We start from the raw sequence: 27382 nt of genomic DNA on the forward strand, positions 1-27382 counted from the left end.
TCTATCTCAAATGGTTATCATTTTGCAGCACTTTGAAATGTCATCAAATTAGTGTTGTCCATCACTCGATACAAGATACCCTTGCTTACATTTTATTTCTTTTTTCATTAGCCAATCATCAGATCTCTTTGAAATTTTACACAAAGTTCAATGAAATAATGAAGATTGCAGGAAAAAATACATCAGCACTCAAAAAATTTTACAAATGATTATAAAAAGACTAATAATGGAATTGTAGCCTAATTTTTGTGGTGGGAAAACTACAGGTATCTTTACTTTGCAGACACACTTCCTAAAAGGTAGGTGCCATTCAACACAGGAAAAAGCAGAAGAGGAACATTAATTTCCACTTTTTCTAAAAAAAAGAAAGAAATGTGTTCATTTTCAACTGTGATCATTATAGTTTGTTTTTTTCTTTCAGACAGCAGTAGAATGAACTTCATCACTGCAAAGTTTATTTCTGTAAGTAACAATGCAAGATGATTTTATTCTTTCTCATCTGTTTAATTTATACAACATGCAATCACACATTTACATCAGAAATTTTCTCTTTCACATCACTATAGGAACATAATTAAGATATAGGAACAAACGTTTATCCTCTTAAAAAACAAAATACATGAACAAAAAATAAAAGTAACTACCAAAGAAACACTGAAAGTTCTAACACAAAAGCATGTTATAAAAAACATACTTATTATGGAAGAAAGAAAAGTTAGTTAATTTCTCATTTATCAGTATTTACAAGCAATAAAACTGGTTAAAAAATGTATTTGAAAGTTGCCCATTTCTTTTCTCATTGGTACAAACAAACTGCTCACATTCTACTGGTCTATTATAGCACCAGAGAAGACGTTTTTGGGGGCAATGCACCTATCAGCATTTCAGTAATCTAGTAATGATAGAAATACACACACACACTCACTCATTCTCTCTCTCTCACATGCACTAATAGTAGTAGTAATAGTAAAACAGAATATTACTTTCATATTTTAGAATAGATTGAAATAAACATATGTCCATTACTAGACAATGATAAATAGACAAAAATAATGCATCTCTTTCATATTTAATTCGTGATTCATATTTAAGTCTCTTATAGCTTCTGATACTGTATCTTGAGCTTTGTAAAAGGAAAGCATGATGATTTTTTTTTTTTTTTATAATATTGAATTCTGGTCAACATTGTCTTTATAAAGTAACCAAAATGCATATTTGGTAGCCAATTTGCTATACAGTGTACACAATTATGTTAGTAGAAATCTTTGGCACAAATTGGATTTTCTGTTAACTAGACAAAAACAATACTTTTAAAAAACAGTTGCTTATCTTGTAGTAGATATTTTATAAATCTTATTGACACTCCTTTGTCACCGAGCACAGTGCTCTCTTGCATACAAACATATAACAAAATAATCTGATATTAATTAATAATGATTAACAATCTTGTCTGTGTGGTAAATGATACCAGCCTTTCATGGCTTTAAAATAAAATTATAAGAAAATAATTATCACATTAAAATACAAATGTCTAAGAAAATTTAACATGACACGAGCATTCGACATGATTAGTCAATCTTTGCATCATTTACATTAATTACTTCCTTCTCAACACATCACTACCGAAATTAGTCATTTGTTTCAAACATACACTAGCAAGGTAAGGCAATTCCTTGTCTAATTTACTGAGCTATCAATGCACTATATATGGATCTGGATACTTTTGAGTCCCTCAAACTTGAAACTGACTGTTCTAATAAATTCCTTTAAAAACTATGTTTTAGCATATGTAAAATATTTTAACGTGACATCGTAATACATGACAATGTCTACCGCAAATGATTATACGGATTATCATTATATCACAACATACATGAGTATCACATTTCAGATGTACATCACAGTTTCAACTGTGTATTATTCTGCGTTGGTGATAATTTGCAATATCTTCAAAGCAGTTTTTGGATTATCCATCGGTACCTAAAGATGAAAAAAAATACCATTAATGATCATTAATTTCTGAGACACTTCAGAAAAAAATGCACATTATTACTACTCTTATATGAAATACATGTGCTCTTGTTAAAATCCAGAAACAGAATATAATAAATAAAATTTGAATGTTTAGCCATGGCGCAACAGCCCATGAGAGCCAGGGCCTCACTCCCACCTGCTGAGGTGCAAGATCATCCAACCAGTTACGGGGTGAAGTGAGGTCAGCACGATCAACTCCCAGTCGTCGTCTTCGTCGGTTTCCATGCCCGGATTACGATACTCCCCAATTTCCTCATGATGGTGGGCGACCACAGGTCCCATACATAGGCTGAAATCTCAGGAGATTCCCCCAGGAGACTCGAACCTGCACACGACCTGTAACCAGAGCCCAAAGCATGAAACCTTAGAGCTCATGGCCACGGTGCAGGATGCATCCATCACTTTGTAATTAGCTAATTGTAGCAGTGAGGATTAGGATTGAGCAGATCTAAATCTTTGAATACTTGGAATTCAGAAATGGGATCTAGGATTTGGATATTGGGTCCAGGATTCAGAGTTGTGACATACCCAGGGTTTAGGATTCAGAAATCAGATCCTGAGTTTGGGATCTGGATATTGGATTCACAATTCAGATTTGAATGTCCACGATGATAATGAATGAAAATTATATGAAAAGGCATTCCAAAAGAACCACCCAGGCATGGAGCACATCATGGTAAGACTGAGTCTGCCACTTAATGTGTTTCACTACAGACGCAGCTTAATAAGTGCTACTTATTCTCCTACCCTATTAGTAGAGCCACACATATTTATGGTGAATCAAATATCAAGATTTCAGTACACAAACTAGGCACATTTCAGGATTAAAGCAGTATATAAAACGGCACTTTGGTGTTAAAATGGTAAATAAAACACTGCATTGGATTTAAAAAGATACACGTATTACACAAAATTAACTTTTTACTTCTAATAGCACATTTATGTAGTTGTCAGAGTATTTTATGTTTATTCATGTACAAAGAAGTTCATGTTTGCTTTTCAAACATTTACAACAGAATTAATCAATTTTTCATGATTTTCATAACTTTAACGATAATTCAGAGTTCAGAAAGTGCTGTGTCAGTAATTAGACTCTAAATTTCATGTTTATGAGTATAATTCGCATCAGTTTGTGACAAAATATGTTTAAAAAACGTACCTCACACCTTTCAAAATCATGAAAAATGAACATTACAGTGTGTTATTTCAAATTTCGTGTCGTGTTTTCATCAAAAACAAAATATGCATGCCTCTACCTATTAGTTAATGAACAGTTGCATCTTCTTACAGAAGTGAATTTTAAGTCTTTAACTCTATCTTCTCAGTCATGAATTAATTCAAACATGGCTGTCAATTCAAGTTTGTTTAATTCAAATGGTCACCTTAATATAGAAATGGAACAAATTTATTGGTACTCTATTGATATTGGCATATCAGTATCTCAGGGTTCCTGAATTTTTCATATACATTCAATTTTATGGTCCTCCTTTTATCTCTGCTGAAAGCTCTGTCTTTAAGAAAGAAAATAAAAGAGATTTCACCTCTCTACAATTTTTTTCTACTTCGCAGCAAGTTTGAAAATAGCATGCTTGAAAATCCTCAGAGGCTCTACGTGGTGGCTCTGTTGGCTGAAGGTTAATATTAGGCTAAGATTTTAGTAGTAGTAAATTTGTTGCATGCTGCCAGCTAGAGGATATAAATGAGAAATATAATGTCTGATCATGACAATTTCATGATGCGAACACAATACTTTTACATTCAACACCCAAGTACAGCGTACATAAAAGTGATCTACCCTTCGTACCTCCATGGATCTGATGTTTATGCTACATAGTTGCCCTTTAGTGAGAATTCACTAAACCTGGAGGATTTTAAATTGTAGTGCATGCTGAAATTTACAGAATAGTGACACGCAACCTTTCTGGCAAAATTAGGTGTTCTTTAGAAAATAGTCTGCAGGAGTTGCATAATATATTTCCAGGTTTATGTGATTCGCTGAGAGGTGTGCAACTTTATTGAATGCACTTAGGCATCTGCATAACAACCAACATCTCTTGTACCAAGAAAATAACTCTCACCAACCCATATAGCAAAGAAAAATGCCAATGACACTTGCATTAATCCAATGTGGATTTTCCTCGTTACCCAGAATAGTAAGGGCCATTGTCACCTAATTAACAATAAAGAAATAATTACCAACTAATATTAATTGATTAGTGCATATAAATGCACATGCAATGAAATTTAATTTATTGGTTGGGCTTGGGTTGGTAAGAGTTTTAATTGTACATTTTTAAAAAATCCATAGAAAATCTGAAATTAGATTTTAATTTAAATTTGAAGTCAGAACAGCATTTTTTAAAATTACATTTTGAATTCTTAACTGGTAAATTTGATTCAGCAATATTTTGGCAGATACTGAAGATTTAGCTTTCACGTTCCAACATTGCTATTCTAACAAGTACTGCAAGGGGGCAAGTTATTTTGGAAGGGTCAGGCGTCACCCATTCTTCATGGCAAAGTAAGAATGTAAGGCAGTGTGTGAAATCTGCTGGCAAGTGGTTACCAATTAGTTTTGAAGTGAGTGAATTGTACACTGGCTTTTGGGCATGCGTGTAAATAACAAAACCATCCTGTGTTTTATCATAGCATTTATATACACTATAAATACTGTTAGGAGTTTGCGAGAAATCCCATTCTTGCGACTGAGTGAAAATGAACAAAGTCAAATCAAAAAAGGTGGGCCTGCACAAGCACATGTTCAAAAGAACATTCAAGAATGATTGATATGAGTATGCCAAATACAAATGGCTATGTGGGTGCAACGTTGTGAAGATGCTCTTTTGTTTTCAGTGTTTATTGTTTGGATGTAGCAATGCATGTAAAACCACAGATTGTTGTCACTTAAGCCAGTAAAAAAGTAAAGTGCTCCCCTGTGCTTTGCACCACGCCATGCAGGCATATAGGGGGGTTAGGGTACCACATTTTCTTCATCTCGGCCGAGCTGGCCTTGGCTGCCTTTACCCACCAGAGTTTCCACCAGGTACCCACTTTATACGACACTGGGTGGCAGGAGCTGCTGCTTGAACAGGTTGAAAAAGTCCCGATTCTCCGCCGCCGGGGATCGAACCTGGGTCTCTCGCATGGTAGTCAGATGCCCTAACGACTGAGCACTTAAGCCAGAGTGTTTCAAAACATGAATTATCAAAAAAACATTTAAACAATGTTCTGAACTTAATGATGGCAGGGACCAGCGGACATGCTTTCAATGCTGAGTGTAGTTCCTTAACGTGGGGTCTGTGTAATAAAAAGTAGATTGCAAAATATGTACGTTGTACATACCTTAGATTGCATAGTACAGGCCATTTGGTTTAGCTTGAGCTCTGGCCATCAGCTGCGCAGAAGCCTGCAATCAGCGTGACGATGCGAGAGTACCACTGAGATCTGAGTTCCTAACCACCTTAGCAATTACCTATATCCATAATTTGAGTTCAGATTTTAATGGTACGGGTGTTCGGTGCTTACTGCATTTTTTTTTTTAAGCGACAGTTTGAGAAGGTGATAGTTGAAGGAAAAGAATTCTTTTTATCGGTGAAACCTCCATTGATGAAGACCCCCTCAGCGAAAGAGGCATCCTCCCTCTCCTCCTCTTCCTCTCTGAGGGGGGGAGGGGGCAAATCGTGTTACCACAAGTAAGGTGATTGTGGACCTGTGTTGCTTACGGTGTTTTATTCAACGGAAGCTGAGGTGAAAAGAGGAAAGCATATTGGAGAAAGCAAAGAGATTCACAGTCAGAGTAGAGAAATTATCTTAACGTGCACAAGTTTATGAAGAAAGAGGCTGACAGTGGTCTTGTGTTGAACGTGAAACAAGTGCAAAATCGTTTTTCCGCAGCTACTGATATTTCAGTAAGTACTTTGAAATGAAAATGATCGCTACAAAGTAACTGGGAAGGGATTAGTAACGCCTAACAAACCACGCAGAAGGAAGAAATTTACAAGTAATGCCGAAGAATTTGAAAGGTGTTATTCGTAGAACAATTGACGAATTTCACGATCATGAAGGACATCGTGCTACTTCAGATTCGTTAGTACTTTTTTTTATGAGACAACAGTGTATATGCTTTGCCAGTTTCATGTCTAGTAGAATTGTAATTTCCGTGAATTGCAACACTGCTCCTATGAGCCATGTGACGTCTTCTGCAGACAACAAACATTTCCCGCTTTGCGCATGCCAGAGCTCAGGCTAAACCGAATGCCCTGTACACCATTTCCCCCCTTATTTATTCTTGAATAATTCTAAATAACTTAATTCAAAGGGTAATAATTGTATAAAAAATCTTGTATTATTCAAATATGGCATGATGTTTTTGGGAAAATGGTTGAAAATGAATTAACCTGTTATTCTCACTTTTTAAACTGAACATGTATTTACAAAGGAGGGGATTAAGTCTGGATGCCATGTGAAAATATTATTGCGAACAACCAAATGTGAATGGCATACAATGTCACTGATCTACTATTGGTGTTGCTATTGTCCACAAGGGTTTCACCGATTCAGGATCACCTACCTGACCTATCATTGGCAACATCAGGGGCAAGGAAAGGGAGGGGAGTGTTCCATGATAAGAAAACTATGCTAATAAAGTCCTCCTCAATGGCCGTGTGGTCTAAGGTGCTGTGCTTTGGGCTCAGACTGCAGATGGCATGGGTTCGAGTCTGCCTGGGTTCAGTCTCTGGGTTTTTGGTCTGTGTATAGGGCTGGTGGTAACCCACCATTGCAAGGAAATTGGGGAGCTACACACATCACCCCATTACTGGTTGAAGATCTCCACACCTCTAGGTAGGATTGTAGGAGGGACACTGGCAGTCGGGAGATCAGCCTACGTCCTTCAAGGGCTGTGAAGCCACAGGTTATTATTACGGTTGAGCAGACACCGATATGGCTATACCATTGTTTTTGAGTCGCTAGAAGAGCAGCCACACAATTTTGTTTGTCCCAACCTGGATAACTGAGTTTCAGCAGGCGTGTTTCGGCACAGGGGATGTGGCAGGGTAATAATTTTCTTTGAACGGCAGATGATGGCAGTTACTTTCTGGAAAGTGTAGTGATGGGTTTGGATTTTCTTCCACACCAAGATATAGAACTATGCATTTTTTTTTTTTTTTTTGGCCGAAAGTATATACTCCCTCCATTCCATAATATAGTATAGACACATGATGAATGCGCTGATTTGTTGCAAATGCGCATCCGAGTAATGGTCAGATACGATTGGGTGTGCAGTAGTGAAGCAATCCTTCATCCAGTCAGACGTTCACTGTGCAGAGTGTACTACAAGCCGTGCAAAGGAAACGATACGGAGCTGAGTATGGACGTCAGTCAAGTAGGCACCCGTTGTGGCTTTCCAGGACAAGGAAACACACCAGTAACCGAGGAAAATGTGAGTAGAAACACCAAAGCAAAACATCTGCTTATCATAATCATATGTTGTCACATAACTTTACCATGTATTGTTCGCAAATGTTTGTCTATTTACAGAATAATGTGAAATAAAATGCATTATTATGAGTATGAAATTGTAAACCACATTGTAGCCTATACCTAACATACAGCCTAACTACAGCGCCTTGAATAACGTAGTGTGGAAAACGACCCAAGAAACTAGTTCCCCAGACGGATGACAAACATAGATGGCAGTGTGATCAATACGAATGCTAATATTCTTATGAAAGTATGTGGCTTAGTTAGTTTTTGGAATATATTGTGTAGATTTGTTTGTCTTGAAATGCGGTACGTGCATTGATGGAAACAGTTATATTTGTGGAGTGATTTGTAGTCACGAAATGGCATTAATTTGGAAAGAAAAGTAAAATAAAATTAATAAATAAATAGCATGTGTAACACAAGAAGAAATATCGCAAAGTGATTCCGGACGTCGAGTGTTGGATTGTGTACTAGAGTTTTATTTTTCTACGTTATTAGAATATAAATAGTATCCTGAGAGATATTTCATAGCGAGGCGACAAACCAGAAGTGTCGCTTGGAAGCAAGCAGTCCGTAATCAATGCAGCCTTTCGAACCGTAGGGACACAAGCTCTGACAGCACCGTTTCCTCAAGGAGATTTTACACCAAAGAGACACGCGACAAACGATACAAGGATTTCACACCAAAGCGACAGGGGTCCTTCGGTTCAAGGCAACTTTCATACCGAAGCTACACATGTTGCTTGGAAACAAGCCAATCAAGAGCAACATTTCACATCGTAGCGGCATGACGGGAAGCACAGGCCAGTGCTCGGTCGGTGAAATCCTCGTCGCTTTGGTGCGCAATCTCACTAAAGCAATACACTCATTGCATAGCGCATGTGCGAACAACAAACCACGGCAACATGTTGCAAGCTATTAAGGAAATTACCCAGTTTGAACGACGCACAAGCGACAAAGCAACACGTGTGGCTTATCGTGTCGCCTAGATCTCTTGTTGTAATGTGCGGTTTATCGTGTCACCTATCTGTTGTTCGCACAATTAGCAGCAGTGAACGCTTGCTAATAGACTGAAGGCACCATGTCGCTTGTCACTTATTTGGGAACTCCCCCTGTAGCGCGTCGCTTCGGTGTGAGCACCCTTCCTTTAAGGAGCTTTCCGACCGAAGTAACAAGTAGCACGCGAATACACCATATGAACGTATCGTTTGCTGTTTGGACCCTCATGTGCAATGAATGCTATTTTACAGTCTGGAAGTGTGTGTCACTAGTGTGACAGTGTGAACATCCCGTGTCGCTTGTCCCATTGGTTTGAAAGTTTCCTTACACTCATGTCGATGGCACTAAGAAAGTTTTGTTGGGTTCCCCTTGTCGTTTCATGCAATCATCATTATCATCATCGCCGCAATTAGTTTAAATCGGAAGAAAAGAGACAGTAAATATCAAAAATACAAATGCTTCAGTGTGTATATCTTTAAAAGAAATGATGATAATAATAATGAACCTAATTCATACACAAACATTTAGTTGCCAAGAACATTCCACGCGTATTTTTTCTCCCGTATTATTAACGAAAGTATGACGATAACAGGACGTGGTCGACTGTCTAGAATGTTCGTTAATATCTTTGCGACCACTGTACCAAATATCATAGCAATTATCACATTCATAGAAATGCTTCATGTAAAAGAATCAAGACTTGCAGCGAAAACTCCATTTACTTCCATTATAAGCAGACGAATACCAAGCACTGGGATCAACACCAGTGCCTCTAGCGGCATCCTTTCTGAGCGGAACCTGCCAGAGATGCCAAAAACGTCCGTTTTCCACACTACATTATTTAAGGCACTGTAGTCTAACCCTCTAATGCTTTACAATGTAACATACCTATACCATATTGTGGAACAATATTAAAATTTAACATATCTATACAATATTGTGGATCATAAAAGGCCTGTTTCTATACCATATTATGGAACGGAGGGAGTATATCGAAAGCAAAGTCACATCGGAATATCACTGTACTGAAGTCCATTGCCTGATATAGAAACAAGAGACTGGTAAGTTTTCATTCTCCCCATACATTTCGTTTCCTAATTATTATTCTCTTTGTTAAAGGACAAAAAGAGACAACATTGGTTTTACATTACAGCTTTACTGTTAGTTTTAGATGTTGTGTCCCGGGCTGGTAAATCGCCAATTATTCTTGTGTTCACGGGCGATTTAATGTTACTTTGGGAAGAGTGATCCCTTAGTTTCAGAGGAGGTTGAATAGGCATGATCTCATTTTTCAACGTCTGGAGAGAGGGGGACAACGACAACACGATTATCTCACTCTTAGCTTCTCTTAATATTTCTCTCAGATTTGAAACATTTGATCGATTGTCAGTGATCTAAAAAATACTGTAAAGTTGAGATGCATCGTTGCAACAGAGCATCGTTTGGTGGGTTAATTTATTCTAGAAGTTTCGGTATCGGAATCGGTTCAAAGTGGTATCGGCTCAGCCCTAGTTATTATTATATATATTGTTAATTCTAATAAACAAAATATAAAAGTTTATTATGGTACAGATCATAATAAAATAATCAACATCTGCAATCAATTTTCTGTGGGTAAACACATGTCCAAATTGTAGACAAACTTTCAATTAGTCTGTGTGAAATAAAACTACACTTCTTCACTAATTACCATTCAAAAGCAATTTATTTTACAGCAGCCATGAAGGCTTTATTTCTTTTTGTCGAGTTAGCTGTGAGAGTTGTCGACAATACAGATAGAAAAATTGAGACTGGATCTACATTTTAAAATAGGATCTGAACCACTAAGTACCTGCACCAGGGATCAAACCCAGAACCCCTTGAACTACGTCCATATAATTGTCCATAACGGTTGGACCACTATGAAATTTTAACTAATAAGAATTTTAACTAATAACTACTAACTAAATACTACTAACACCAATAGCTGATATTCTGCCAATCTGATATAAAATTGCAAATGGTCCTTGAAGAACATGAATGGCTTATTAAACACCCTAACAAATGTATGAAACCAGTTAGTTTACTGCAATGAGTAGGGACATTGAATTTTCGCGATGTGCGAAAATGCAAAATGTAAAGAAACGGTGCAATTTTTAACATTATGAAATAACTACATCCCCAATGATGAAATATGTGCAAATTTTATTCGCAAAGTAACACAAAATGTGCACTCTTTCATAAAGTGAACGCCTTTTCACGAAATAACTGCAAAATATCATCGAATTAAATAGGAAATACGCAAAAACCGGCAATCGAGACTTCCTGTTTGCAATGCCAATTTGTGACGAAACAGTTACCTAAAGTAATGTACCACTAGCAGTTGAAAAAAAATTATCTTCAATCACATCAGGAAGAAGCTACAAAATTGTGATTACTCATGCATGCAGTCTCCGAAACTTCAATCATTGCCGTGCCTCTCATGCAGCATTTATTTTTTCCTCCTAAACTCGTCACAGATGTCAACTTGCTAGTTGTAGCAAAGATTTCAGTATTAGTCTTGTCGCTGCACAGCAAGATAAGATGAGATAAGAGCTGGGAGAATGAATCACGCTCCCAAATGGCTAAAGTGTAAACAAACCCTGCAGCTCTCAGTCTTGTGCTTTATAGGTCAGCTGCATAGAAACTGGGGAGACGTATACAATAATCTCACGGCTGCAAACTCGCGGAAGAGAAGTCTCTACAGTTTTTCTACTGCCTTTTGTATCCGAAGTCAATGCGAACAACTTTCTTATGGATCACAATTTTTGCAACATTCAGGTGAATGTGGAGGAAGGGTTACAAAAAATCATAAACTATAGTTTTCAAGTCTCGCTGTGCGTAAAGTCAAATTAATCATTTTTTTTTAAAAAAAGGGCAATTACAGTTGTAATCTGAATACACCATTCCCCTGTCGCAAATAGAGTGTGGAGTGCAAGCAACTTGTCCTGCCTAGAATCGAACCCGGGTCGACTCGATTTCCGCCAAAATCATGCCACTTCACTCAGTAACGCAAAACATTTCTCGCACAGCAAATACCAATGTTACTACTCCCATGTGACTGTAGGATCATACTGGATTTCTGCCGAAATCGCACCACTTTCAGTAAAAATGTTTCTCACATGACAAATATTGATGTTATCGCCCCCGTGTGATGGTGGGTAACCAGTCTATCTCCGTATAATTTGATTTTAATTATTTTAGCATCGCTTTTCTCTCATTTTGACTAATCGCGACAATGCATGTCAATCCCAGCCAAAATCACTCGTTAATGCAAAACATTTCTCACACGACAAATGCCAATCTAACAACACCTGTGTGACGATGGATGCGTGTCGCAGTTAGTTCGGTAACTAAAAACGTTACCTGCACGACAACCCCCCCCCCCTCTCCCTTTGGCCCAGTATTCCTAAACAAAAAGGATTACGAAAGCAGGAAAACATGTCAAAATGATGTCGGACTACTAAAAAGTAGCCCCCTGCCCCCCATCAGAAATGCTGGGCACGTCACTGGCAACAAATGGCGATCTTACCAAACCCGTGTGACAGTAGGTGTGAATCGATACTTACCAATATCGTGCCAGTTCGTCACTAATACAGAACGTTTCATGCAGGACAAACAGTGGTGTGTCGAAAGCGGAAGGTGGATTACGTAACCTCCCTCCATATTGCCTAGTATTCTTTTTTAAAAAAATGCCAAACGTAAGAAAATATGGCAAAATGAAGGGGGGACTACTAACAAAATACAATTTGCACTTTCTGCCAAATTTTCATTATTTCATGATTTTGAATGGAAATGAAAAATTTATTCACTGCACGCACATAAATACTTCTTTTCCAGCAATCAACATTTTTTTGGTGTTGTCTCATTTGCAAAAAATCAAGGTCCCTCCCTATCTTTAAGTATTCATCATGCATGCACGAACAACACCGAGGCAACAAGTGACACAAGGCACATGTCGCTAGAGATTGAGCCAATCTACAAGAACTTTTCACATCATAGCAGTATGGTAAACTTCACAGGCCCGAGTTTTATTGTTGAAATCATCAAGTGACAAGAGTCCCTTCACTCTAAATCAAAATATTAATTGTGTATGGGTGAACAGACAAAGGTGAAATGATGCACTGTATTGAAAAAATGCGCAGCCCAAGCAACATATGTAACTTGTGTCCCTTCGATTCGAAAAGCTGAATTTATTTCTGAAGGGTTTTTTGTTACAAACATGTCTCCCCTGTTGCTGGGGTCTGAAAGTCACCTTATATGCAACTAAATGCATGTTCACAATTTTCTGAATAGATTCATTGTTTGACTGGAATAGATAACATCATTGTATGCCACTCCAATTTCTTGTGCCAACTCTCCAGTTTGGAATAATATATTCTACTTGTGCCTTATTTTAGAGTAATTTTTGGATGTTGTTTCCAATTTTCTTTACCATAAATTTGTGTCCCTAGCAATGAGTTTAGTTTTAGAAAAAGGAACTGCCAGTATTCCACTCATTTTAGCAAAACAAATGCCCTGGCTTTTCCAGTCAATTCAAAATAACTAGAGCTGAGCCGATAGCACTTTGAACTGATACCGATACTCCCACCGATATACCGATACCAATACTTGTATAATTCCAAATTTAAAGTCAAAAAGGTTATATATATATATATATATATATATCAAAGAAGGGGAAAGGAAACACTCACCGGACAGTGGAAAAATTCAAAATTTTCGCTAGCTTAGTAGCATCATCGGTGTGAGACGAAAGAGAAGGAACTGGAAGTTGAGAGGTCCCCATCGAAGAAGAAGCGGTGCGTAGAACGAAAAAACACTGTTTCGTCACCAGGCTCGTCGAAAACTGTGAGTGTGTGGGATGGGTTGGGAGGGAGAGAGGGCAGGAGGGATGGGATGGCTTGGGAGGGACGGTGGGTGAGGGATGGGCGTTACTGGGTGGCCTTGTTCAGGTCAGAACAGAAAATTTTGAATTTTAGCACTGTATATATATATATACAGGGTGATTCAAAAGTTGTGTGACATAGGACAACTCCGTTATTTGTGCAGATACAGAAAAAACGATAGAGGGCAAAATTCTTGGACATATGTTTGAAATCATGACCGTGATGTTGCATTTGTATTATTTTCATTGTGTGCAGGAAACAAGAACAAAATTGTTGGAAAATACGTTTTAAATCATGACCGTAATGTTGAATTTTTCTTTTTTTTTCCAGTAATCAACAACAATGTCCCAGTACACAATTCAGGAAAGGTTGAAAATTGTTCTTATCCATGTTGCAGGGATGAGTCCACGGGAAGCTGCATAGAAATATCACAGACGGCATCCAGATCAACCACCTCCACATCATGCAACCATTGGTCGTTTACTGGAGCAGTTCAAGGCAACAGGCAGTATCCATGACAAACGACGGTCTGGGCGGCCACATACAGCAACAGATCATGCAACCTCAGCTAGCGTACTAGCTAAGCTGACAGTCCAACACGGTCAACACGAAAAGTGACTCAAGAATGTGGCATCAGTCAAGCATCCGTGTCCAGGATACTATCCAGAAATTATTTCCATCCATATCGTGTGCATTTTGTCCAGGAATTGCATGGAGATGACACAGATAGACGAGTGCAGTTCTGCGAGTGGTTTACTGAGAAAATGCAGCAGCCACACCTTGAAGCTGATATTCTTTTCAGCGATGAGGCCTGTTTCTATCTGAACGGAACAGTGAATAGACATAATGCTGTGTATTGGGCAACGAAGAACCCATACATTGCTGTAGATGCTCATCATCAGACTGACCCAAGGTTAAATGTGTGGTGTGGCATACATGGGGATGTTCTCATCGGTCCCGTATTTCTTAACAACAAGCTCACTGCTGAACTGTACAGAGAGCATCTCGAGATGACACTCCTGCCCTATTTGGATAATCTACCCCTAGCAAAATGACGGGGGTTTTTCTTTCAGCAAGATGGAGCACCGCCGCATTTCGGACTAACAATTGTGAATTGCTGAATGACGTTTTACCTGGGTGTTGAATAGGTCGCAGGGGTCCCGTGGAATGGCCGCCTATGTCGCCAGATTTGACACCACTTGACTTTTTCCTCTGGGGCCATCTCAAATCTGCAGTGTACAGAAACAGGCCCTGAACACTGCAGGAGCTTCAGGAAAACATCAGAGGAGCCTGTGCAGCAATAACACCTATGGTGTTACGTAATGTGCGCAAGAGTTCTGTGAACCGTATTCGGATGTGCCGTCAACAGGATGGCAATCAATTTGAACAATTCCTCCAGTAGTGTCCCAGCGGTGCAGCTGCTGGACATGTCAGTTCAGGTCATTCCTTTGTATCAGTTTGCCACTCCGTGCGGTTGCTATTGCTATTGCGATTGTCAATTTTGTTGTTCGGTCGTAAATGGAGTACGGCTATGACATTGATTTGTTTGTGTTTCTTTCCGTTTGCCATTTTGACAGTCATTTTGTTTTGTTTTGTTTGTGATTTCAAGCAGACTAATAAATGGTCCATCTGCTGTCGCAACAATTACACTCATGATTTCCAACAATGTATTTCCTGCACTTATGCCCTCTATCATTTTTTCGGTATCGGCACAAATAACGGAGTTGTCCTATGTCACACGACTTTTGAATCACCCTGTATATATATACACACAAATGAAGGAGACAGACAGTAAACACTTACCACATTAAAGGAAAAAGTTTGATATTTAGTAGCCTCGGCCACATTTTCAACGGAGAAGAAAGCGGTTTATAGAATGACGAAGAAAGAGTAGGAGCACAGAATACTAACTGTAGCGTTGGTACAATGTTGCCAGAGAAAGGCAATAGGAAACAAATATAAGGTACTTTCACCAGTGTTTACTGCATAGGGTGGGTGGTTTCGGGGAAGAAGGGAAAAGGTTATTGGTTGGCTAGGTTAAGTTCAGGGGGTATAGTGGCGTGCATGCCTGATATATAGGCCCTTTCCCATCGCCTGCGGAAAGAAGTGTCTGAGTGGGGGGAAGGGGTAAGAGATGGATCATGGCAACACGGAAACAGTTATTGAAGGTGGTGTTATGGCTGTTGGTGTGGATGGCAACTGTGAAATTAGAGTTTTGGGTGGAGGAATAGTGATTATTGATTCTTAGATTCAAGGGGGTGGAGGTTTCACCCAGGTAGAAGTTGCAGCAGATTTGCAGATGAGGGTGTAAATCAGGTTGGATGAGTGGCAGGTGCCCTTGGGGTGAAGGGTGAAATCACCTGCAGCTGTGGGGATCAGGAGGGTGGGGGAGGTGATGAGTATGGGGCAGGTCTTGCACCTGGGTTTGTTGCACCTGTGAGCTGGGGGGAGTGGTGTGGAAGGGGTGGGAGTGTTTTGGACCAAGATGTTCTTGAGGTTGGGGGGGGGGGATGGAAGATGACCCTAGGTTTATCCAGAAAGATGTCCCTGGTGTCGGGGTCACTGTGCAGGATGGGGAGAAGGGAGTGGAGGGTATGTCTGATTTTTGTGATGTGGGGGTGGCATTAGATTTTTTATATTTGTGCAGTAGAAAATGTCGTCGCTGGCCATTTCTTGTTCTGTAATTCCAAGTAAAAACTTCCAGCAACAAAGTTGTGGAGAAAATAATGAAATTATTTTTTATAACCACTCAAAGGTTCCCAGAAATATTACTTCCATGCATTTGGAGTTTCTTTGCAACCCGAACCGTGCGCGAAGTAAGGAGACGTTGTCTGGCCATCTTGAGCTGACTCACCGCAGCATTCCGGCTAATCACCACCAAGTTTTGGAGTTATTTTATTTCCATTCAGTAAAAATATTAACTTCATGCAGTTTGTTATAATAGAATTGCAATTACTTAAATTTAATAATTGACAATTATTTCCAATGCTGCTGTTCTGAGCAACATTAGTGCTGTCGCAAATACACGTTGTTTTTGTTTACATTACTGTCGACATTAATACTGAAATGAAGATCACCTTTCAGTTTCCAACCTACACATAAATTCATAGACACCATATTAACCCTTGAAAGGCTTTCCAACACGTGACAAAATATGGGGCTTCAAGATAGAAATATGACATGCCTTGCTTGAGTCATTGACGTCTTATCAGTTCAAGTGGGCCATAACTCATTTGTTTGTTTGGGTTGCAACTTGAATCTAACCCATGTGCCAGGTTCCCCTTTCTTGAGTGCGAGATCTGCTTTGGTCTGTTTCGACTTTTTTCCTCTCTCGAAAAAGTGTTTTCAGTTGTGTGAGCGCTCGGTGATTTTTACTTTTTTAAGTGATTTCTGAAGTGTCATTGTTATAGACAACGTGTCTTTATTTCGTGCATTACACTCGCGCGTGTAGTGATCGCAATGGATCGTAGGAAAAAGGGTGGGTAAGATACGTAATTAAAAGTGGCGATAGAACAGCAGTCTTACGTGTGTTCGCCTACTTGAAGGAAAAGAACCCCAGACGTAGCCAATCATTTATTGTTAGTGAACTTTGCAAAGCGACTGGTGTCAGTAAAAGCACCTTCCTTTAGATTAAGAAAGGAAAGTGGCAAAGGACCAGTCACTACACCGCGAAAAAGACAAGGTGGGCTTCAATATAAAACCAGCAGGGAAGTGAAGTATATAATGACTTCGTACGTAGTGCTATACGGCGGAAATTTCACACATTTCTGTTTCAAAATGCTCCCCCTACAATTAGGGCCGTAATGAAGGAAGTTAACGATGACAATGATTTGCCCAATTTCACTTATTCAACGTTTTACCGTTTGGTAAAAGAAATGGGGTTCGAATTCGAAAAGCGAGGAAATAAAGCACTAATGATTGAAAGAAACGATATTATATTGTGGCGACATTCATATTTACGGAAAATGAGACAATTTAAGAATCTAATGGGAAAATGACATGCTAATGAACTGTAACGTTCACAATATAATATTAATAATTACATATATTTATCATTATATATATACAAAATATGTAACACCTTCAATGTGAAGGAAGCTCATTATTTCCCGGCGACATGAGCTAGCGCTGTATTGGCAACACTGAGTGGTTTCTCCATAAGCGCCATTGTGTCTTCTGAACGTGAAAACGACTATAGCAAGTGACTTTTCATTGGGCGATGCATGGTCAATGCATCAAGCCCAATTGCCACTGTTTTCTGGCTTTCGAGCCTGGCTACTTCATCTTTAAAGTACAGACTATTCACAAAGTCCATGAAGCATTACAAACAGCAGTATTTTCACAACCAGAAATAAACATGCACTCAAATGGTTACAAAATGGAACACACACTCATCGAATTGTGATTTCTAATGTCATATGCTGTTGTAGTCCCACTAATGGCCACCGGCAGTACCTTGTTCACACAAGTCCAAAATGGCATTGACACAACCTGATAAAGCATTTTGCCCACCCAGGTCACCAGACTTGACCCCACGTGACTTCTTCATGTGGGGTTATGCCAAGAAAGACACCAATAAATATGTTGCTATGATATGTAGAGTAAAAGTGGTCCAGATAAATATATTTTTATTGGGACTGAGTCGATACCGATGCCGATGTTTCGGTATGGCTGATACCAGTGGTATCGGTATTAGAAAACATTGGTTGGAATTTATTTGACGATACTTTTCTAGCATTTTGATCTTTCACGGAGTACTCAAAAATATTGTGTGGAAATTATGCAAAATTCAAGTTTCTTTTAATTTTGCACCAGTTTAGTTTGAAAAAAACAAACTGAATTTTGTGATAAAATATCATGTAATATAATATTCTGATGTAATTCTCAAATATTTTAGAGCAAAAAATCTTGTCAAATTGATGGATATAATTATAATTAGAGTAAGGATGGAAAAGATTGGATTGATCTTCGCCAGGAGAGGGACAGATGAAAGGCTTGTGTTGATGCAGCCATAAGCGTTCGGGTTTAAGAAGGCTAGAGACTTAGTTAGTTAAAGTTAATTATAATTAGAGTGGAATAATTACAGACTACGATTATATATTTTGAACAACTAATTTATTACACTTTTCAAGCATCGGTATTGGTGGAAATCTATGAGAATACCAGCATCGGTGTAAGTTCAAAGTGGTATCGGCTCAGCCTTAATTTTTATTCTACAGCATTTTAAATATTTTTTAATATTAAGAGCATACTCATACCATATGTCCCGCACGATTAATCCAGTGGAAACTGAAAGTTTTGTATCTTTTTGTGTAGCCCTCTGTGTAGCCATCTATTACAATGGGATTTCTGGCAGCTTTCATCCATTTTGCTGTTCCCGGCCACTTCAACTTTTGAACCCACTGCAATGTGCCTACAACAATATAATAGCAAAAAAATATAAATGAGCCAAGAACAATATTCTACTTATCAAAGCATACTCATTTTAAACTACAAACATTCTATTGTTGGTTTCAGTGCGTTCTTATAATGTAAAACTGACACACACTAAATACACTGTAGAATCGAAAACAGGAATTGTAGCTTTCCTGGTGACAGGATTCGAACAGGTGTTCTCAGGTTACCAGCCAGGTTAAGTCGATGCTGACTTCCAACATTTCGAGCGCATACATTGCTCTCATCATCAGGGAATACAGATATGGAGACCAGTGTATGGTTAAATATATGACTATTATGGGGTGGAGTTTGGACTCTGTCTTCTTATTGGCTCACTCTGGATCCTGGTGTTCTTATTGGCTGGAGCTTTGTTTTTACGGAGGAGTGAGTTCCAGGTGTGACTCAGCTGGATTCCCACGTCCCTGTTGAGATTGGTGCTTTCCCGTGATACAAGTTTACTATGGACATAGAAAAAGATGGCTGCCTCCCTTTCCTGGACATCCTAATCTGCTGCAAACCAGATGGAACACTTGGACATAGTGTATATAGAAAACAAACTCACGCCGACCTCTACCATAATGCCCGTAGTTTCCACCACAAGGCTCAACGCCTTGCTGTTCTCAACACACTAGTCCACAGAGCAGTAACCATTTTGGACGAAGAAAATCTACATTCAGAACTCAACCATCTTAGAACCACGCTACAACAGAATGAATACAACATCAGTGACATCGACAGGGCAATCAACAAGGCAGTGACATCTCAGTGGAAACCAACAGTGTGGACCTTACAAGGACTGATTCTTCACCACCCAGACCATCCGAACATGGGGATGTGGTCCCTTCGTCACACGAGCCCCCCTTCTAGCAGCAACACAGGAGAACGTCCCACTACAACAGTTTTACCTTTTATTGGGCACACCCCTGTGAAATTAAGTAGAATTCTCGCAAGACACGGAGTAAAGACCATCCACAGACCACCACTCAAAACCAAGGCTCTTCTCCACTCAGTAAAGGATAACCTGGAGCTCCAGATTCCAGGAGTATACCGTATACCATGCGAGTGAGGGACACCATATATAGGCCAAACAGGATGCACCATTGAACAGCAATGCAATGAACATCAGTTTATTCCAACCAGAAAAGTCAGGACTTGCAGAACACAGCATCACAGAGGGACACAGGGTATTATTTGCTGACATCAAAATAATAACCAAATGTGTTGGTTACTGGGACCGACGAGTAAAAGAAGCCATAGCCATATCATGGGAAAGCACCAATCTCAACAGGGACGTGTGACTCCAGCTCAGTCACGCCTGGAACTCACTCATCCGTAAAAACAAAGCTCCAGCCAATAAGAACACCAGGATCCAGAGCGAGCCAATAAGAAGACAAGAGTCCAAACTCTTTTTCTTGTTAAGGAAGGCATCTTCAATTTTCTTATTTTTGGACTTTTTATCTTCACACTAAAAACAACTGTTAATTCATGTAATGTTTTGATTAATTTTCAGTATGTTTTGTGCAGTTCTGACACTTCATCAATAACACATTTTCTCATATCTTCGTCATGCTTAACTTTTGAATACTACTGTAGTTACAAAAATTATAATAATATATTTTCATTTGCAATTTATTAACAGATAATACCTCTGGAAAAATCTGATAAACGAACTCTAAATCAGGATATGGACAGTATTTTATGCTCCATGACAGCCATCTTGGATTCCCAATGCCATGTACCTTCTCTTATGCATTGTCCAGCAAAATACCTAGTATTATACTTATGATTGCATGCCTCAAAATGAAGGCATCCTCCATACACATGTCTTCCCATCATTCAAAAACCAAACGAACCTATAAATGGTCATAATGACTTCTAAAGGAGATAAAGAGACATGGTCGATTTTCTTTGTTAATGTCTTCAGAGTCTTTGATGTATAACGTCACAGGCCATGCGCCACAATAGTAGGCATCAACAAAGTATCACAGCCAGTATTTTTTTGCCCTTTATATGCAGGAATGTCAAGTGAAGTGTAAAATATTGCTTAGAATTCTTGCAGAAAAAGGTACGGAATTCTTTCACTGGATATATCTCCATAACAGTGCAAGATATGAAACAAAACAAACTAAGAATATTTTGTGCTCAGTTTTCAATTCTGAACAAAATATGTCTGTATGTAAAATTGTCAAAAACCAATTTTAAAGGAGTTATGATAGATTTCTTTCATTGGTGCATGAAGCGGTGGCCATCTTGAATTTATGGGCCCCCAGAAAACTTGGGCCCAGTATGCCAGATGTCTACCCAAGATTTTTTCCTTTCTTTAGGCATGCCCTAACAGAATCAAAAGAGAAAACTCGTCCACCTCACAATTTTTGCAGGACTTATGGCCAGGGACCAGATTAAACATGAGTAACATGACAAATTCTACAACACATGCTTTATTTACTTGAATATTTTCAGCAGTACTTCAGGTAGCAAAAAAAATTATAAACATGTTAGCAATATCACAATTAATTTTATTTCTTCTTCTTTTTTCACTTCTCAAAATAAAAATAAGAAAAAGAGATGAAGAATAAGAAATGAATAATAAAAAGTGTACTGTGTTAATAAAATTTGCCAGCAAACCAAAAAATTGGTTGCCAATCATTATTAATAGATAAATCATTTCTAGTTTTAAACAGAAAAGAAATATGAAACAATACCTGCTGTGTCAACAATCATATCCAATTGTGCATTATAAACAGATACAGACAATTCCGTTGAATTCAACAGCACCTCCACTGAAAAAGAAAGAAAAGTTGAAGGAAATTAATTTCTGGGGAAAAAAAAAACATTGTACATTAACTTCTTAACCCATATATCAACTTGTATATTATGCCAAGTTTCAGAAATATGGATATTTGAATTGGTCACATATCATGGAGCAATTTTGCTTAAGAATTACAACAATGTAATTATTATAATTACAACAACAATAATATAATAGTATGAGCAAAATTATAAAAATTTAAAATGTTAAGATATGCATGATGATGATTCAGTGAATGTGGCTTTCACACTAAGATATGATAGTTTCACATGTTTCACTAGTAATGGGAGTTTTACTTAAATTGGTGCTAGTAATTTCCAGTGCAACTGAAGAAATTTTGTTTCCATTCCACAAGGGACATTAAATGCTGAGATGCCAATCAATTAAGACTTCAAAAGGGAAACTAACGCTGCTTGTATTTTTGTCATTTTGCGTCATACGAGCACCTTTTATCTGGCATATTTTGGCAATTTTTAAGTTATAAAAATCCTAGTCCTAGTCATAACTAATTTGATCACTGACAAACTAATATGTAATGGGGTGGGGGAGCAGACTTTAAGGTTCAGTACTACATATGGCTATTCTAATTTATATCGGAAGCTTTGCAAGTGGGAAGTTATTATGTTAAGCATAGAAATAAATTCTTTGAAGCATATAGCAACGAATATTTAGTTACTGTTTCGAACCCCTAAGTGTTGGAATTATCTATTGGAAAAAGGGGTGAACAAGGTTATTTTGTCATGAAGAAAATATTATTTTCATAATTTCTTCTAATTACCGAAACATATAGGTCTTTTATGAAGACTTTCGACCCTGTTCTCTACTAAACAAAATGCCATACAAAGGCATGATTCACAACTCTACCATTCATAGTTTCAGACAATTTTTTGTTGGGCCAATACATAATTTCAAATTTCGCACTGAGAACAACCCTGGCATTGAGGCTAATACCATAGAAAACAGCCTGTGTCTAAGTATTTAAGAATTGTACAGGGTGGCCTAAAAGTCCCACAGCATAGGCTGGATTACAATATTTGTTCAAAGTGTTGGCCTCCATACTCAAAACACAACTGCCGGCTCCCGTGGCAAAGTGGTTAGCACATCGCACTACGACGCCAGGGGTTCTAGGTTTGAATCCCGGCCTGGACATGGATGTTTGTGAGTGTCCATTCATCAATTTCATAATATCATCACTCATCTCCATCTTTTTCATCAATTTCATATCATCACTCGATCTCCATCTTCGCAATTAGCCAATACTGGCACAAAAGCGAAGTAAAATAAAGCAAATCAATCAATCAAAACACAACTGTAGGCAGTCACCCATCGTTCGCAGAATGTGGGTCACCAAATCTAGCGAAATAGCATGGCACTCAGAAATAATTTGCTCAAAAATATGCTGTTTGTCTCACTGTACACCTTTGCTTTTATGTAGCCTGTGATGTCCCTATGGAAGTAGCATTCGTGTCCAACGCAGCAGAATTACGTCTACCTACTTTTCATTAGTAAAGATGGTTCACCAGCAAGGAGAAATTGCAAACATTTCACATTTATAGTCATATTCCAATGGTGCAGAACTTTTGGGAAACCCTGTAGATTACTAATGCCACAGCTTAAGTAAAGAATCATATGAAAAACTTATGAATACAGATAGTGATGTGTGAGTAACAGCTGATACCAGTGGTACTGATATCAGAAAGTATCGGCTGGATTTTATTTTGCCACTTTGCCAACATTATGGTCTATCATGGGATGTAATTATCCTGAAAAAAATTACGCAAAATTTGAAGCTTCCATTTATTTTGCATCAATATTGTGTGGGAAACTGTATTTTGTGATTACATAGCAGGTATTCTAATATTCTGATGCAATTCTTGAATATTTTGAAGCAAAACTCCAATAAACTGATGCTTATAATTGGAGTGGAAAACTCACCCACTAATATTCATCAATATTTTGAACAACTTTCAATTGTAATAATTTCCAAGCATTGGCATTTATACTGGTGGGATTTGGTATGGGCATCAGTTCAAAGTGGTACTGTCTCCGGACTACTTGTCAACACTAATAAAATTTGCATAGCTATTAATTAATTTATATAATGATACTATGATATGAAACATACTTTGGCATGGCAAAAACGATTAGAAAGTATCGGTTGGAATTTAATCCCCAATACAGGCAGATATTTTTCTGCAGTCTGGAAATATTGCAGGGTGGTCCACAAAAATACCTCACAACACTTTCGAAGAATCCAAGTATTCTGCAAACTATGATTTTTTTTTTTTTATTTGTACAACAGCGTGGGGAGAAATAGATTTCTTGGGATTAAATGATTGTCTCCTGTGAAATTATGACAAAAATCTGATAAGATTGTATGTTATAGTTGTAATGTAAAAATTTATAAATATTCTTTCAAGTATTGGTGGGAATCTGTAAGAGTATCGTCATTAATATCACAGATTTAACATAGGCCCGTCCAGCAACAAAAAAAAAGTTAAACCACCCTATATTAATACATAACATATAATTTTAAATTCTTAATTGTCATGCCATTTACAATAGCTGTGCAAGACATCTGAGCCTCAGATAGAGAAATGAATATCTCTAAATAATCCAGATTTCTTTAATTTATCTGGGCAACTTTAATTTTAAGATTAGAGCATATGCACCAGGACACTCACACCCACCACTTGCAATAATACTGTTATTATAATATAAAGAAAGATCTAAATTTTACTTGGCAGCCATGAATCATCATAATATGCAAGTAATATAGTTAAGTTTTCCAAAATACGTAAAAAGTCTTACCAAGGTCAGTGACTGGTTTCATAAAGTCCTCAGCAAGAGCATTAAACACTAAACGGCTCTGTCCACCCCAAGTCACATTTACAGGAATGACTCGCAATTTTTCCTTGATAGGTCCATTCATCAGTTTAGCTAAGTCTTCTTCACCAGGTAGCCTTACATGCCTGCTGAACAGTTTTTCTGAAATAAACAATCAATGAATAAATGTTGTGTGGAAATATACATTGCAGCTTACTGCCATCATCAGCCTAATTTCATTTTACTTATGTTGCAGATGATGTATATTATTTCACATGTGAATCTCAGAATATTTTAAAACAAAAACTTGTACTTTGAAAACATAATGTTGAAATGTAACACTCAACATTTAAAAAATATTCTTAATAGATTTATATTGTTACAATGTAGTATGGACTTATTAGAAATGGCATGTATATTTCGTTTCTTTCAACAACACGAAATGTGAAATATCACATTGTAATGTTAATTTTTCATGTTTCTGAAAGGTGTGACATGCATTTTCCTACCCTGTTTTGTCACGAAATGATGCGAAATGCACTGCAAAATGTGAAATAGACTCAAACACAAAACATAGAGTTTATTTACTGACGCGACACTGTATGAAGTTTGAATTATCCTGTGAGTTATGCAATTAATTCTGCTGTAAATATTTGAGAAGCAAAAATGGACCCATTTATACAGGAATAAACTTAATACTCTGGTAACTACATAAATGTGCTATTGGAAGGGATATATTTATTTTGTTTAATAACTGCAGTTTTCAAATCAAATTTAGGATTATTTTAAAACCATAATGCCATTTTATATGCTCCTTTTGATCTGATTTTTCACCATTATAACACCGAAATTTTATCTTATTTATCAATCTCGAACCCTAAATTGACTCTGTTTTTGTACTGAAATCTTGCTTTTTTATTTACCAAAAATATGTTCCTATAGGCATTAGTATTAATTCAGTGATAATGACTCAAGAGCAATACAATTACAGACAAGGCAGGCCACAAAGACTGTCCAGACAAAACAGACAATACCAGAATGGTGGGTGGAAGTTTTGAGAACTGGTAGTTGTCTCTTTACTAGTGACGAATTAACAGTTTTCATTTGCAATGATCCTAAAACAAAAAGACTGTTTAGCCTCACCCTTTTATTTATGTTTGTATTATTATAAATTTTTGTTTTATCATAACCCTGTGTGGCTGTATACTAAATTGTCATGGGGTTTGCCACACAGCATTATTGAAGTATTTTGTTTGCTGGTGGTGCTGCAATGTGCTCCAAGCACTTCATATCTACTAAACTCATTTTATGCCAACAAAGTAGTGTAGCATCAGTTTGTTCCAACTACACTGCAAAGTTAGCAACCCTTCTGTAACTGGAGAAATGTTCTCAGTTGGAAAGTGTATTACTTGTTGCATCTTTCCAGTCGACAAGATGAAGTCAACTTTCAGTCCACCTTGCAGCAGCTACTCGTGTTGAGGTAAATAGTACAGATCGGACACTCTATCTGTATAAGAAAATAGTGTATAGGTTTGTTTATAAAATTAACAATAATGTCACCCAACTAATATTTCTATAAATAAGCTGAAACTTGGAGCAAAACTCTGCTATTATTTAAAAATGTTGTTATTACTTTTATGAGCATGAAGCTATAAAAATTATTGCAGTCACATCGATACATACATTACTTAACGAGATTAATGAACCATTCATATTCTTCATGGAACATTTACAATTTTATACCAAATTAGTGGATTGATTGGCTTTATTTTACTTCACTTCTTGTGCCACTTTTGGCTAATTTGCGAAGATGGGGATGAGTGATGACATGATGAAATTGATGAATGGACATTCACAAACATCCATGCCCAGGCCGGGATTCGAACCTGGGACCCCTGCAGATTGATGGAATATCAGTTATAGGTCTAGGAAATTCACATCAGTCCATCACCAGTAAATAGGTACAACCTTTACTCATCCTTAGTTTGATTGTGTGGGTGATCCCTGTTCCTTCTCATCTTTGTCTGTGGAGCATCCCCACTGGCCACTCCTTTCTTACTTGTTAATCGTGCCTAATTTAACTCATTTTTGAGGGAGAAGATGGGCATCATTTGCCAAACTGAATCAGAGGATGTCCTGTAATTTTTCCCCTTAGATATTGTACTACAGTGTATTGGACTTCTGCTGCATATTGCAGTAACAATAACTTTCTACAAAACATTTGAAACTGGTAAATCTTAAAACAAATGATCTCGTCATTGGGCCCAAAATAACACTAAAATGATAAATTAGCAACATTATGAAGAAATTTTGAGGAATGATTCACATAAATATTTTTTTTTTCTTTTATTACAAAATCTATCATGTCACGTATTATACAAAACCCCACAGGAGCTCAAATTAAGACCTTTTCCAGATCTCCAACTCAGTTATTTCAGCTATAAATGTCATTTTAATACATAATGTTTGCTAGTTTCTTTCGGTAAAATTTGGCTGCTTCAAAATCAGTTATGAGGACTTTTTCATTCTACAATGGTATATGTAAACTCACCACATTTCATCAAAATAAAATGAAGTAGAATTTGTGTAAATATTGTATTAATTTGGTGTAAAAGTGAAAGTATTTAACGTTTGAAATATTTCTGTCCTCTTCCAAGAAATTGAGGATCTATAACCTCATCTCCTGGAAGAAAGGAATACTGCATTTAGAGTTACTAGAGGTCTTGAGTTTGACATGAACCCTGAGGTCAGACAGACTTGTACACTTTCAACTAATGAGATGTCGGCCTTTATGGCAAAGTGTTTAGCAGAGCACGCTATGATGCCAGGGGTCCCTGATTTGAATCCCGGACTGGGCATGGGTGCTTGTGATTGTCCCTTCATCAATTTC

At 37.7% G+C, this 27382-nt stretch overlaps 1 protein-coding gene across 1 annotated transcript in view; it reads right to left on the reverse strand.

Annotated features, from left to right (window-relative positions):
- Positions 1-438: 438 nt before the first annotated feature.
- The window catches only part of LOC145999682 (retinoid-inducible serine carboxypeptidase-like), a 75723-nt gene continuing 48779 nt past the window's right edge, over positions 439-27382 (reverse strand). Inside the window, exons 6-9 of the mRNA XM_083136891.1 lie at positions 24478-24654; positions 21560-21637; positions 18680-18834; positions 439-1980 (exon numbers count right to left, since the gene is read on the reverse strand). Coding sequence (XP_082993017.1) covers positions 1918-1980; positions 18680-18834; positions 21560-21637; positions 24478-24654 — 473 coding nt within the window. The 3' untranslated portion in view covers positions 439-1917. The remainder of the gene's footprint in view (positions 1981-18679; positions 18835-21559; positions 21638-24477; positions 24655-27382) is intronic.

The sequence above is a fragment of the Lepisma saccharinum genome, chromosome 15 (genome assembly GCF_977018435.1).
Source record: "Lepisma saccharinum chromosome 15, izLepSacc3.1, whole genome shotgun sequence".
NCBI lineage: Eukaryota > Metazoa > Arthropoda > Insecta > Zygentoma > Lepismatidae > Lepisma > Lepisma saccharinum.